This window comes from Olea europaea, chromosome 15, assembly GCF_002742605.1.
Source record: "Olea europaea var. sylvestris chromosome 15, O_europaea_v1, whole genome shotgun sequence".
Taxonomy (NCBI): Eukaryota; Viridiplantae; Streptophyta; class Magnoliopsida; order Lamiales; family Oleaceae; genus Olea; species Olea europaea.
The window spans coordinates 11,204,720-11,216,663 of NC_036251.1; the positions used below are offsets into that span (position 1 = coordinate 11,204,720).

Genomic DNA, 11,944 nt, shown 5'->3' on the forward strand with positions numbered 1-11,944 from the left:
CCAAAAAAACAAATTTAAAAAAAAAAAAAAAAAAAAAAAAAAAAAAGTGCATAGAGGATTTGCATCATAAATCACCATGGATTAGAACATCCCCACATAATTCAGTGATTACGTATTAATTGTCTCATCTAAAACTTTTAAGTATGAGAATGAAAAATATAGCCGTTATGAACCCCACACAAGATATATAAATTCAAAATTGGTGACTTGATATGATGGATAACGGTCGTATTAATAAACAGGGGCATAATTTAAATCCTGACTTCAACAACATTCATTTTTTGAAACCGTATTAAATCTCATCTAAAACTATTAGATATAATTTAAATCTTGTTTTCAACAACATAAAAGAGGTATTCGAGCACAAATAACTTTTTGAAAGAAAAAACAGAGTTTTAGAGAAAAATAAAACCCTGTCAAATCAGAATATTGAGCAGGATCATGCTACTCGTACACCGGGTTGTACCGACCCCCTAAAAATAGGGGTCCACGATTTTTTTATTCATCATGGGCCCACCCTTTTTGTGAGGGATGGTCAACTCCGGTGGACAAGTACCAAAATCCTATTGAGCAACATATATCAAATGATCTTCAAATACACATCCATATATTAAACAAATTAGCAAACCCTATCAAGGAACCCACACGAAGAAACGCATAAATATGTGTAAACAAAAAGAATTTCGTATCTAATTTATTACTATGGAGATAAGGGAAGAGGTGGCGGTTGACGAATCGAGAGGCTTCTGGTCCACCGTGGCCATCGTAGACGCCAACGTAGGTGGTGGACGGCGAGGCGAAGATCTGACTCTGGTCCTCCATGCTGGAATTGGCTTGTACAGCGGCGATCGAGAAGTCGCCGGAGGCGTGCGGCTTCAGGTCAATGTGCCACAGCAATTCATCACTGCTCCTCCTCCCCAGATACCTCTCCAATGGCCAATAACAGCACGATCGCAACATCCTCCTCTTTATCGAACAGTCTGAATTTTTTTTAGGGTTTGAATATCAGTCTTGCTTGACGAGAGGTTTATGGAGAGGAAGATAGAGTATGGTGGACTACCACGTACTCGCTGACACCTACGCGCTTTTGTTTCCTTAATTAAGACATTTTCTATATATTATTGTATTCAGAAGTGGGGTTTTACTTTTTCGCTGTCACGTTAAATATTTGGTTTAACAAATATGTGCTAAAAAGTCAAATAGAAATCAGATTTTTAATCCATTAAAGTGAATAAAATGAAAAGAATTCGTCCGAAGTGAATAAGTTAGGGTGTTTTGGAATGAAAGCATTGAATTTACATTTAAACAAAAAAAATGCAATTCTAACAATTAAATTGCTTAGCCCTGGTTGTTTCTCATTATTTGTCCATTAAAATAAAAAAATATAATTGTTATCCATCACATCAAGTCACGATATTTGATTTTCTATCTCTTGTGTGGGGCTCGTAATGACTATATTTTTCATTCTCATTTTTACATTAATGTGTACCAAACGGGACCTTAAACTTATTTGTATAAAAATTGTCAATTAAATGAATTTGATTAAATTAATTTTTAATTTAAAAAATGTTATACTTATTCATCTTTTATTGGTGAGTAGATAAGAGAAAATGAGATAGATGAAAGGTAAAAATACCTGAAAACTAAAAACCTAATTCTCTAGAGAGAAAATATGGTCATATGATTGGAAACATGTTTTCCATGAAAAATAATATCAATTAAACAGGACAAAAATATAAATTTGAATGGAAAAATGACATTTTTTATGAAAAATATTGACAATCAAAAGTACTCTTAATAGAAAAAATTCGTATGATCAATTCTAAAAATACTCATCGTGTAACTTGAAACTTTCACATTACAAATAGCTCATAGGATTGTTATAGATGGACAAAAGAAAGATACATCGAGGATTTTAACTCAAATGAAATTTCGACCATATATATTATCAAAAGGAACATATTTTGTAGAATTCTTAAGAAAATATTCGAATTCTAGCAAGGAAAAACTCAGACCGATGACGAAAGCCATTCAAACATCTAAAAGTTCGGGGCTTTAACCTCATCGGTAGTTACAACTACATCCCTACGACAATATGGACAGTCCCCGCACGTGCGCAGCCAGGGTTCCAAGCAGCAAAAATGAAACCTATGTCCACAAGGCAAGCATATCAGCTCATCTCCCATTGAAAAGCTCTCTAGGCAATTGCAACACTCCCTCAATGCCCTAGATATAGCCTGTTTGTCACCTTCATCTCTAGCACTGAATTTATTGAGCTGCAAACTGTTCAACGCCTCTTGAGTGAGTCCAGGAGGTCTTTTCTGCATCACGGAATCAGTGGAAGAGGGAAGTGCAGCCAGCCAATCCCCTGAAATATCAGTTTCCCAATCTCCACCATCAACTAGCCTAAAGTCACAACATCAATATGATAAACATCAGATGGCTAATGTTTATTAGGAGTACAAGTCTGCAACGATAGAAAAGTAAAAAATCAAGATTATAATTGAAAATACATTCTTTTCAGGGAGAAAGTTTGCAAAGGAGCTCAAATTATGCTTGTGTTTTACAAGATAGGTGCATGAGCAAGGTGGAAACTGAGAGAAGATCTTAGCACTCCAAATATCAGATTTACCAACAAAAAGTACAGGTAATAGTTTTCACAATCCATCATCAAATAATATTTTGCGATCAACTTGAAGCATCAAACTAACGAAGTCATTACAAGTACGCAAGGAAGGTATGAATCAAGGGATGGGAGTTGGGGGGTTTACATATAGTTAGTAGGCATCAAGACAGAATTTTTCAGTTTGGTAATTGAAAATTTCATTACAGACAGGGAAATATTTCGCAATATAAATAATTAAAGTTTTGGTTGGCAATAATTGTGCATTTGTCGGGGTGATGTTGGTACATTGGCACGCTCCAAGGTTACGAGAAGAGTAAATAGGAAGGAGAGAGGAGGATTTTAACTGGATATTGGTGTAGAGATGCTTAGAAGGCCCAAAATAATTAAGAGAGGGAAAAAAGGATGACAAAGAAAGAAGAATAATACAGGACAAAGTCTTGCTGCTTGCTGAACAGGGGGAGGAGAAAAAAGAAAAAACATGGGTCAGACACCAAAAGGCATAACCAACTAGCAACTGATTTTCATATTTTGAGATCAGTTTGGGTCAAATTTTTAGCAAGGTGAGTTCAGATCAGTGAAACCAGATAATGCGCATGGCTAGAAGAAAAGAGGGAGGAATGGTACAGTACAGCTTCATCATTGAGGAGACCAACCTGTTTCCAGACAGAGTGACACCTCTCAACCTTTGCAGAAGCCTTTCTCTTGCAAGTAGTACAGATCCAGGAAGCCGGCTGTTCCTACTAGTAACATTTCCAGGAGCAGAATGGTGGATCCCTCTATCAAACCAAATCGATTCACTTTCCTGAGCATGTAAAATCAGTTTATAAAATAATTAAAAAGCAGGCATATATGATTTGCACACATTCTTTTTTTCACCATTTGCAAGATAATCAAGAAAGTTACTGATCCCCAAAGTAAACTATACACTTGACGGAATACAGCACAGGATAATTATTAAAAAAAAATAGAAAAAGAAAGATGAAAACCAACAACAAAAGGCACATTATCTATCTTGAGTTTACCAGAATAGAAACTATCCAACCTTAACGGTGAATCAGCATCAATTGAATGACTACAACATGGAGAAGACATTCATCTACAGATAAAACATCCAGCTTCCTCATCAACTCGAGTCCATTAAACAAGAAGAAATGTAAAGCGTTCACTGGTAAACAAGTACAGTCTTCTTTGAGAGGGGTAAATTTCTTAACAGTTTCATGAGGACCATAATGAGTGAGATGATTGGAAAGGAAAAACAAGAATAGTTTTAGTTGGTACAAGAAGCAGGGGATAGATAAATAACATCAGAACTTTCTTTTTACAGGAATAAGGAAAGAAAATTACGCCATGTGATACTGAAAGTGAAAATGCGTTACCCACTATGATTGTCAAAAATACATTGAAAAACATGAATGAAATTCTACTCCTATGGAACAATGGACCATATACAAAATCCCTGCCAAATAGCATCACTAGACCATAACTTCTCAAAAATGGTGTTCGATCTTATGCCAGATGTTGTTAACAACCTATGATATTTAGTCCCTATCACTCATAAAGATAAAATGTTTTAAGTCATGACTAGAACTCAACAAAAAATAAAATGGGTCGGATACACATGAAGAATTGTAAGTATAAACGACATTGGCAAGAAATTTAAACTCTGAACCCACGATAACTATTTAAATTGTCAGCCCAAGGTAATCTGAACCTATTTAGTTAGGCCATTTTTTTAAACCTGCAAGTAAATAACTCAACACCCAACATACTAATTTGTGGTTGGACCTGGGTTAATCTAGGGTCCGGGATGCAATTGTAGCTTGTAATATTAAAGTCTCATTAAACTTTAAGGAAGACTCAATCCAGGATGCAATTTTTTTAACGAAAGCAGGCTTTATGGTAAAGCTCTAATAAGAATCAAGCCCTCCTAAATTGTGCAACTAAAAGCATTAGTTAATTACTTCTTACTGCATGAACACTCTGATAGGAAATGTATTTCAAACAATTTATGAGTCCTTTCAAGTATTCACTACGGCATATTTAGGTATCTGTCTCAAAGCAGCCTTCCTTCAAATTACATGCTGAAAGTCGAAACCTCTGTGGCCAAATAAAAATTCTTTTGGCAACTCATTCAAAGCCATCACCACAAAAGTACGGTATTACTAAAAAAAGCATTTGAAATTCAATCAATCATATCTTTTAATCACCAACTCCTCTCTACAGAGAATAAACTCGGTAGAAGGCAGATAATATATATTTTCAGTTTTGGTAACTCGACTCAATTAGGTCACCCATCTTCAATTCGCCAATCCACTGTCAAGAATGCTTAATGTATTCAATATCGCTAATTTACATTAAACTGGTCTTACTTGAGGTGGATGCGAAGGACGATTAGAAGGCGCGTGTCGAGACTGACGCGGAGGGCGTCGCAACGGATTGCACCCCTCATTATCCAGCCGATCGTGGCCGCCTGAATTGGGATGGTGGTGATTATTTGGGTGGCGGTGGTGGTGGCGATTGCTCCGACCAAGAGAGGTTGTGGAATCGAATTCCGGAACCAACTCTAAAGGGCTTGAACTCCGGCCAAAACGAGACCTCCTGTTGTAGAATAGCTCCGACGCGCTCGTCATACAAGTTCAGTAACTGAAAAAACAGACCTCCGATAGCCTTTATTTCTTAAGTATTCAAAGATTAAATGCTGTTTATTTATGTATGGCTTTTCAAAAATGTAAGAGTAGAATATAGGTTCGGGGAAATTGCCGATTTCGGAAAGTGGGGACGTTGCGATGTAGCTTCGCCGAAATGCATTAGGAGAAGCGGCGAGAAAAGCAGGGGAAAGCGCAGTGTGTATATATAGATGAAATTTCCCCGCAAAACCAAATGGCTAAAGCAGATTTTGTTAGTATTAGTCAATATTTTACAAGTACAAACATTGTCCTAAATTTAGGAGCGATGCAATAAAGATTTCGATAATAATAATAATAATAATTAATAAAATTTATGAATTTTAAAAATTTGATAATTTTTTTTTTCAAATAAGCACTTAATATATCGGGGTTTTTGGCGTATTGTGCCAAGTATCAAGATGAGATTCGTTTTCTGTATTTTTAGCCAAATTTTCAACTATGAATCGTGATGGCACCAAGGCTTGCCTCAAGTCAACTTTTCCAAATTTTTGTAGAGAAATCTTTAGATAGGTTTGTTCTGTAGAGAAATCTTTCAATAAAAACCCTAACTTCTAAGTAGATAACGAAATTAGAAAGTTTTCATGGATTATTAACTAATGTTGCAAATGTAAATTACAAGCCAGAGATAAACCTCAGCAAGTGATATTTCATTGAATACTCATAATTACTGTAAAAGAGGATATCAAAATTCTTAATCCCAGTACAAACATATTAAAACCAGTCGAAGAACAGAAAGGGTGCGACCTCAGTAAGATGAGTTGGGAGAATGGAAATTGGATTGCCTCTCATCAAATGTTAAAAGAAATAGACATGACATGTTCGTGATTGAAACTATAGCTTCTTTTTACCACCCCTTTATAGTTTTAGAAGGGCTGGGAGGTGTCGGGTCCAACTCTAGTACACGAAACATTAGCTGTTTCCCTCCCAACATGTAGACGAAGTAATTGCACACTAGAACATCATAAGATTAACGATTAATCAGAAATCGACAGATGGTAATGAATATTTTGTGAATTTGGACTAATTGTTGGCTTGAAACAGATGCCATTAAGCGAGCTCTTCTATCGAGTTCACTAAATAACTCTATTTGCTACAGAATTATAATGCTATGCAAGAAGAGCCAAAGCAACAGTTTCGCATTCCTCCTCTTAGTGTGCACAGAAGGGCAAAACTGTTTTTCTGGAGGCAAATTTTGGCAGAATATCTCATCTAAGCACAACTGAAGTAATCTACAATTCTTTTGCTTATTGTCATACATTTTGTTCGTTAAATGAATGTGCAAATATAGAAGTTTCTCTTTGACATGAATAAGATGATGAAAGAAACTTGTATGGAAACAAGGTAATGCTCATTTATTCATAAAATTCACAGGGATAATGTGTAGCTGGACAAATGTTGCTTCAATTTCATCCTGCCAATTCCACATATATCCATGCTGAAGTCCTTTCTCCACAGTTCAAATCTGGATTAAATTTGTTCATGTTGGAGAAAGCAAAACCACAAACTTAGATGGAGAATGGAGCAAAATTCAACAATTAACAGTGCTGAAAATATATATCTTTGAAGTGAAAAAGAATTCATGCTTGTTAGAGTTAGACCTCAATAAATGGTGATCCAAAGCAGTCCTGTTCTTTCAATAAACTGAAAGAATTAGCACCGGAGAATTGAATGAAATCGGCTTGTTTTCCTACTAGCTTTTCTATTTACACAATCAATATCATTATATTAGAAACTAAGTTAAGAGGATTAGCTCATTCATAAGGTGATCATTTTACAGTCTATAGACAAGACTGAATTGATGACATCACAAAAAATTCAAGAATCAACCAATTTTGACTCCATACCATGCTGTATCTCTCTTAACACATACTATAATCCCAAATAAATAAGCTAACACAAAAGCAACCGATATTAAAGTGGCAAAATGAGAAAAGAAGAATACAATTTGCACTTACTAGAAGAAATTGCGGGATTGTATAGACTATCATATTCTCTTTTCAACTGAACCCTCACTCTCCCTCTTTTGCATAAAATCCCTAGAATATGCCTTCTCACTCTAAAATATAAACAAGTCACACAAACCCATCAAAATTCAAACAGAAATACACAAAATATATACAAAAGTATATAACGAGATCATATAGACCCGTCAAAATTTATATAAATCCGCAAATCATAATTCATATACATAGATAAATTTAATGAATTTATTATCTACAAAAACTTGACAAACACATCAAAATTCATACTGTTTCGCGCGGGTTAGTCACTAACAATTAAAAAGGATCAGACGATTATGTAAGGGACAAACCTCTTGAGACAAAGTCCCAAAAAGGGGTGTTCTTTTATTGGCGATGACTTTACAATTGGAAATGAAAAATAAGGTGCCTCCAAGGGGCGCAAGCACACGAGTTACTGAAAGAAAAGTGTTTAAATCTAAAAACTAAGGAAATGAAAATTACACGTTCTCTGCTCGAGAGTTTTTGATTCGGTCCTTTGCTTCTATGTCCTTTCTCCCTTTTATACTTCATGGACGATCTCTTTGTGATCAACCGCTCTAAAAACTGCTTGATCGTCCTATAACTGCCTACTTTCTTCGTAATAGCCAACTTGTCATGAAAACTGCCTTTTTTAACTGCTGTCATTACTCTTCATCGTTCAACCGCTTTCGATTGAATTCCTTGAATCGTGGAACGTGATGGGGCTGCTTTGATAACTGCTTTGATAACTGCACCACAACGCTTTATGATTGTTAAAACCTTGGGCGACCTGAAGGCTTGAGCGAGAATAGGGTAACAGCTCTGGGCGATTGCATGGCACTCCATTCGCTCAGATTCTGGGCGACTTGCAAACTTGGGCGATGGCGTTACTACGTTTTTTGGCCTCCTTATTTGGGCTTTCATCTTGAATTGTCTGATTGGGCTTCGTTCTTTGGGCTATCTGATTTGGGGATTCTCCAATTGGGCTTCATTCCTTGGGCCATTCGATTTGGACTGAATTCTTATGTGTCAACAATTACCCCCCAATATGGCAGAATTAATAAATTATTAAATTTTGCCATATTCATTTTGTGTTTCCAGCAACTTTCGAGAGTCCCGAGAATCTCAATCATTATTTCCTTCCATAACTTTGAAAAGGTGCGTCGTTTTGCAAACCCTTATAACCCCCAAACACGCTATTTCACTGCACCATTAAATCACGCCTCAATTTTTCACGTCTCCTTCGCGATTTTACTGTTCATCTTTTACTTCCCTGTTACGTAACCCTGAAAAAAATTTCGTTCCATCTCCAATGGCTACTTCACAATCTCAAACTGGCGACTCCTTTAGTTTTGATGACTTTCAGAAACTTCTGAGTCGTCCATACATAACTCCGAGTTTTCTCGCGCCTGCCGATGTTGAACGCAATGAATTCTACTTAGGTCCCTTCTTCAACAATGCAGAGGCAGTTGAACAGGCGGCGGTGGGTCAGCTGTTTCCTTGTACTCAAGGCCCTCCTTTTCTAAACTCTCTGCCGCTGGGGCCACTTAGCGAAAGAGGTTTTCGCACTTAGCCTAAATCTGATGTAGCTTTCCGTAGGTGGCATGCTCGTCTTGTTGGTCATGGTCTCACTAAAGCACTTTTTGATAATGCTAGGATTTCTGATTTGCTAGAAATCTCCATTCACCCCTCTACTTTTGATTCTGCACTTTTTTCGATTGCTTTGAGCTTTTGGTCTTCCGAGTATAATACCTTTATTTTCCCTCTCGGCCCCATGTCTATTACTCTAAGGGATGTTGGGGCCCTAGTCAATCTACCACCTTTGGGCGATACCATTTTTCCTGGTATCTTGGTTTCTGGTGGCGCCCCAAAGTTTGGTAAAAACTACACCGATTCTTATTCAAGCTTGCAAACCCTTCACAAGCATTCGAGCGCTGAACCTTCCCATACTGAGCGAGTGGCCTTCCTTCTAGTTTGGCTTTGTAAATATGTTTTGTGCGTGCCAAGCATAAAGCCCTCCCTGAGTTATTTACCTATAGCACACGAATTGGCGCGTGGCAGGTCTTTGAATTTGTGCTCTTTGTTTTTGGCTGCTCTTTATAGAGGCATGGCTTCTCTTCAAGCTTAATTGAAGAATGGTGCATCTCCCACTGGCAGTGGACCTCTTTGGTTCACTCAACTGTGGTTGAGATCCTATTTTCCATTGCTTGGTGCTCCATCCATCTCTCGCTCCTATGCTAGCTGTTATGGGCTAGCCATGGAGCCCTTAGCTCCTGTAAATATGTCCAAAAGGGACATTTTTTCATTCTTTTATTCTTTGGATTCAATCCCTTCCTTTTTTCCTTTTCCTCCTTTTTTGACTCCAAACTATGTACATCCCCCTTCTACTATAGATAGCACGAGCACCTCCCTACTCATTTGGATCCAGTTTTTAACCAGGAGGGAACTATTTCATGATATTCTAACTGGGACCAATGCCAAAGCGAGGGTAGAGATTTATGCTCCCCAATTTTTTGCACGTCAGCTTGGTATTGGCCAAACTTGGCCTGTTCCTCCTTGCTATTCAAGGAATTTAGTTGACCGTTTTTATACCATTACTAAGGCGGAGGCAGAGGCTATAGATGCTCGTAATCTTCTTTTAACCAGCCATTTTTCATTAGCCCCTTTCAATTCTAGCCACGCCATTCACCCTCTTTTTGAACAGCTCTGGCCGTTAGTGAAGCGCAGATTATTTGCGACTGACGCCAATCATGCCTTTCATTCATTAGACCGACCGAGCATTTCTTCCCCTCCTCCTATTTTAGTCACTCCCTTGTCCATTCGGAGTCCTTCTCCTTCTCGTCGCACTAAATAGTCTGCTCGTCCATCTTCTTCTCTCCCTGCCAAGCCTACTACGGCCAAGAGTGCCCCAAGCCGCAAATGGCCAGTCTTAGCATCTCCCATTCTGGAGGATGATGTTGATGTTGATGATGATGACGATGCTCCTCTTATCGTCAGGAGGAAGATAATTAAATTGGTTTACTTACAAGTATACTTTTCTACATTTGAAACTTTTCTGTGTGCTGATGATGTTTTGGACTTCTCAGAAAAGCTTAGCCTCTCCTTCAAAGGTTTTGGCATCGACAGCTCCTGTTCCATCATCCTCTACTGAGGCTACTTCATCCAAACTGGTTGATGAAGGGGCTACGCTTAAAGAGACATCTTCAGCCCCAGAGTCCTCATCACAACCCATGGATGAGCCATCTTCTTACCAGGACATCAATCCTCCAAACATTGAAGCAAAAGCTAATTCAGTCTTTTGATGTCTTACTTTTGCTTGTGCTGTTGGTTTCTAATTTGTTGCTCTTGAGTTCTGCAGATACTCCTATGAGTCCGCACGTTGTGGCAACATCTTCTCGCTCAGACAAGGGGAAGTCCTTGCGAATGGAGGAGTCGTTGGTGGCAAGCTTGGCTGAGGGCATGCCATCTTCCACGATTATTGATGAGGTAATCTTTGCTCCACTTCTATTTCTATCTTGTTCGTTGTAGTGAGGACCTTTAACATTGGCAACCTTCTTCGCAGGATGCTGACAGGATTGTGCGTTCTATCCAAGGCTTGTTCGCTTCCTGGGGGCAAGTCCAGACGTCTCGCCCTGCTCCATCTAATCATCCTGCTACTTCTTCAGAGGAAGATTTGAAGTTCCTCAAGGATTCGATACTTGAGTACATATCCTTCATGGATATGGATATTGGAAGGGCCAGTGCCGCCAGACACAAGGATACACTTGAGCACTTGAGTGCGAAGTTGGAGCAAGCATTGAGGCTTCCGTCGCTCAATCTTTCTGTCGATTTTAAAGCGACGTTGAAGGTTATCCACTCCGAGGTCCTTTCTTTGCTGGCCAAGAATGCTGAACTAAAGGCCAAACGTACTCAATATCTTCGAGCCGTAGCTGAGAAAGAGTCTTTGCGTATGGAAATTAACAAGGCTGAGGACAAGTTGAAAGAAATCTCTTCCGAAGTCATGGTTGAAGACTCTTTAATGGTTAATTTGGCTGCTCAGATGAAGGAATTTCAAGCCAAAATGGATGACTGCAGGGCGAGAATGGCTGCTAAAAAGCGCAACGCCTCCCAGGGAATTGAGCGAACTAAGTCCTTGGTCGAGCAGTACAAGAAGTTGGAAGTTGATAATGATGTCGCGGCTGAATTGAACATCACTTCCTCTCGGCAGAACGAGGATTGGGAAAAACTCGGGGAACGAATTCGTTCAGTGTGGGGTGGACTGTAGTTAAGACACATGATGCCTTTTTCTTTTGTAATTTGATTTTCCCTTTGTAATTTTTTGTCCATCATTAATGAACATATATTCTAATTTCTTGTGTATTTATTTGACGTTTGCTTTTTAATCGTCAATTCTTCAAGCATTTAATTGCTTTGTGCTGAGAAATTTTGCCCGTTTTCTTTTAATATTTCCACCACCTTTCCCAAGACTTTGGGCTATTTAATTCCATTTACTAGGCAAAATGTGACTGCTCATATTCTGTCTCTTCATCTCCACTCCCTATAAATGCTTCGCATTTTTCATCTTCCATCTTCATCTTCTTTTTCTTCTTTGAAACTAATTTGCTGCCATTGCTTGGCATTTTGACAATCAATCCGATTCGAAAATGGACTGT

The 11,944-nt window shown here is 38.3% G+C and overlaps 2 protein-coding genes across 2 annotated transcripts in view; both read right to left on the reverse strand.

Annotated features, from left to right (window-relative positions):
- The window catches only part of LOC111410155 (probable protein phosphatase 2C 63), a 4,836-nt gene extending 3,737 nt beyond the window's left edge, over window positions 1-1,099 (reverse strand). Inside the window, exon 1 of the mRNA XM_023040379.1 lies at window positions 702-1,099. Within this exon, the coding sequence (XP_022896147.1) occupies window positions 702-960 (259 nt within the window). The 5' untranslated portion in view covers window positions 961-1,099. The remainder of the gene's footprint in view (window positions 1-701) is intronic.
- A 718-nt stretch (window positions 1,100-1,817) lies between these two features.
- Window positions 1,818-5,484, reverse strand: LOC111410156 (probable E3 ubiquitin-protein ligase RHY1A). The gene is made up of 3 exons (XM_023040381.1): window positions 4,996-5,484; window positions 3,280-3,428; window positions 1,818-2,406 (listed from the first exon to the last, which is right to left on the reverse strand). Exons 1-3 carry the CDS (start codon window positions 5,254-5,256, stop codon window positions 2,040-2,042), a joined length of 777 nt encoding a protein of 258 aa, XP_022896149.1. The 5' UTR covers window positions 5,257-5,484; the 3' UTR covers window positions 1,818-2,039.
- Window positions 5,485-11,944: the final 6,460 nt, after the last annotated feature.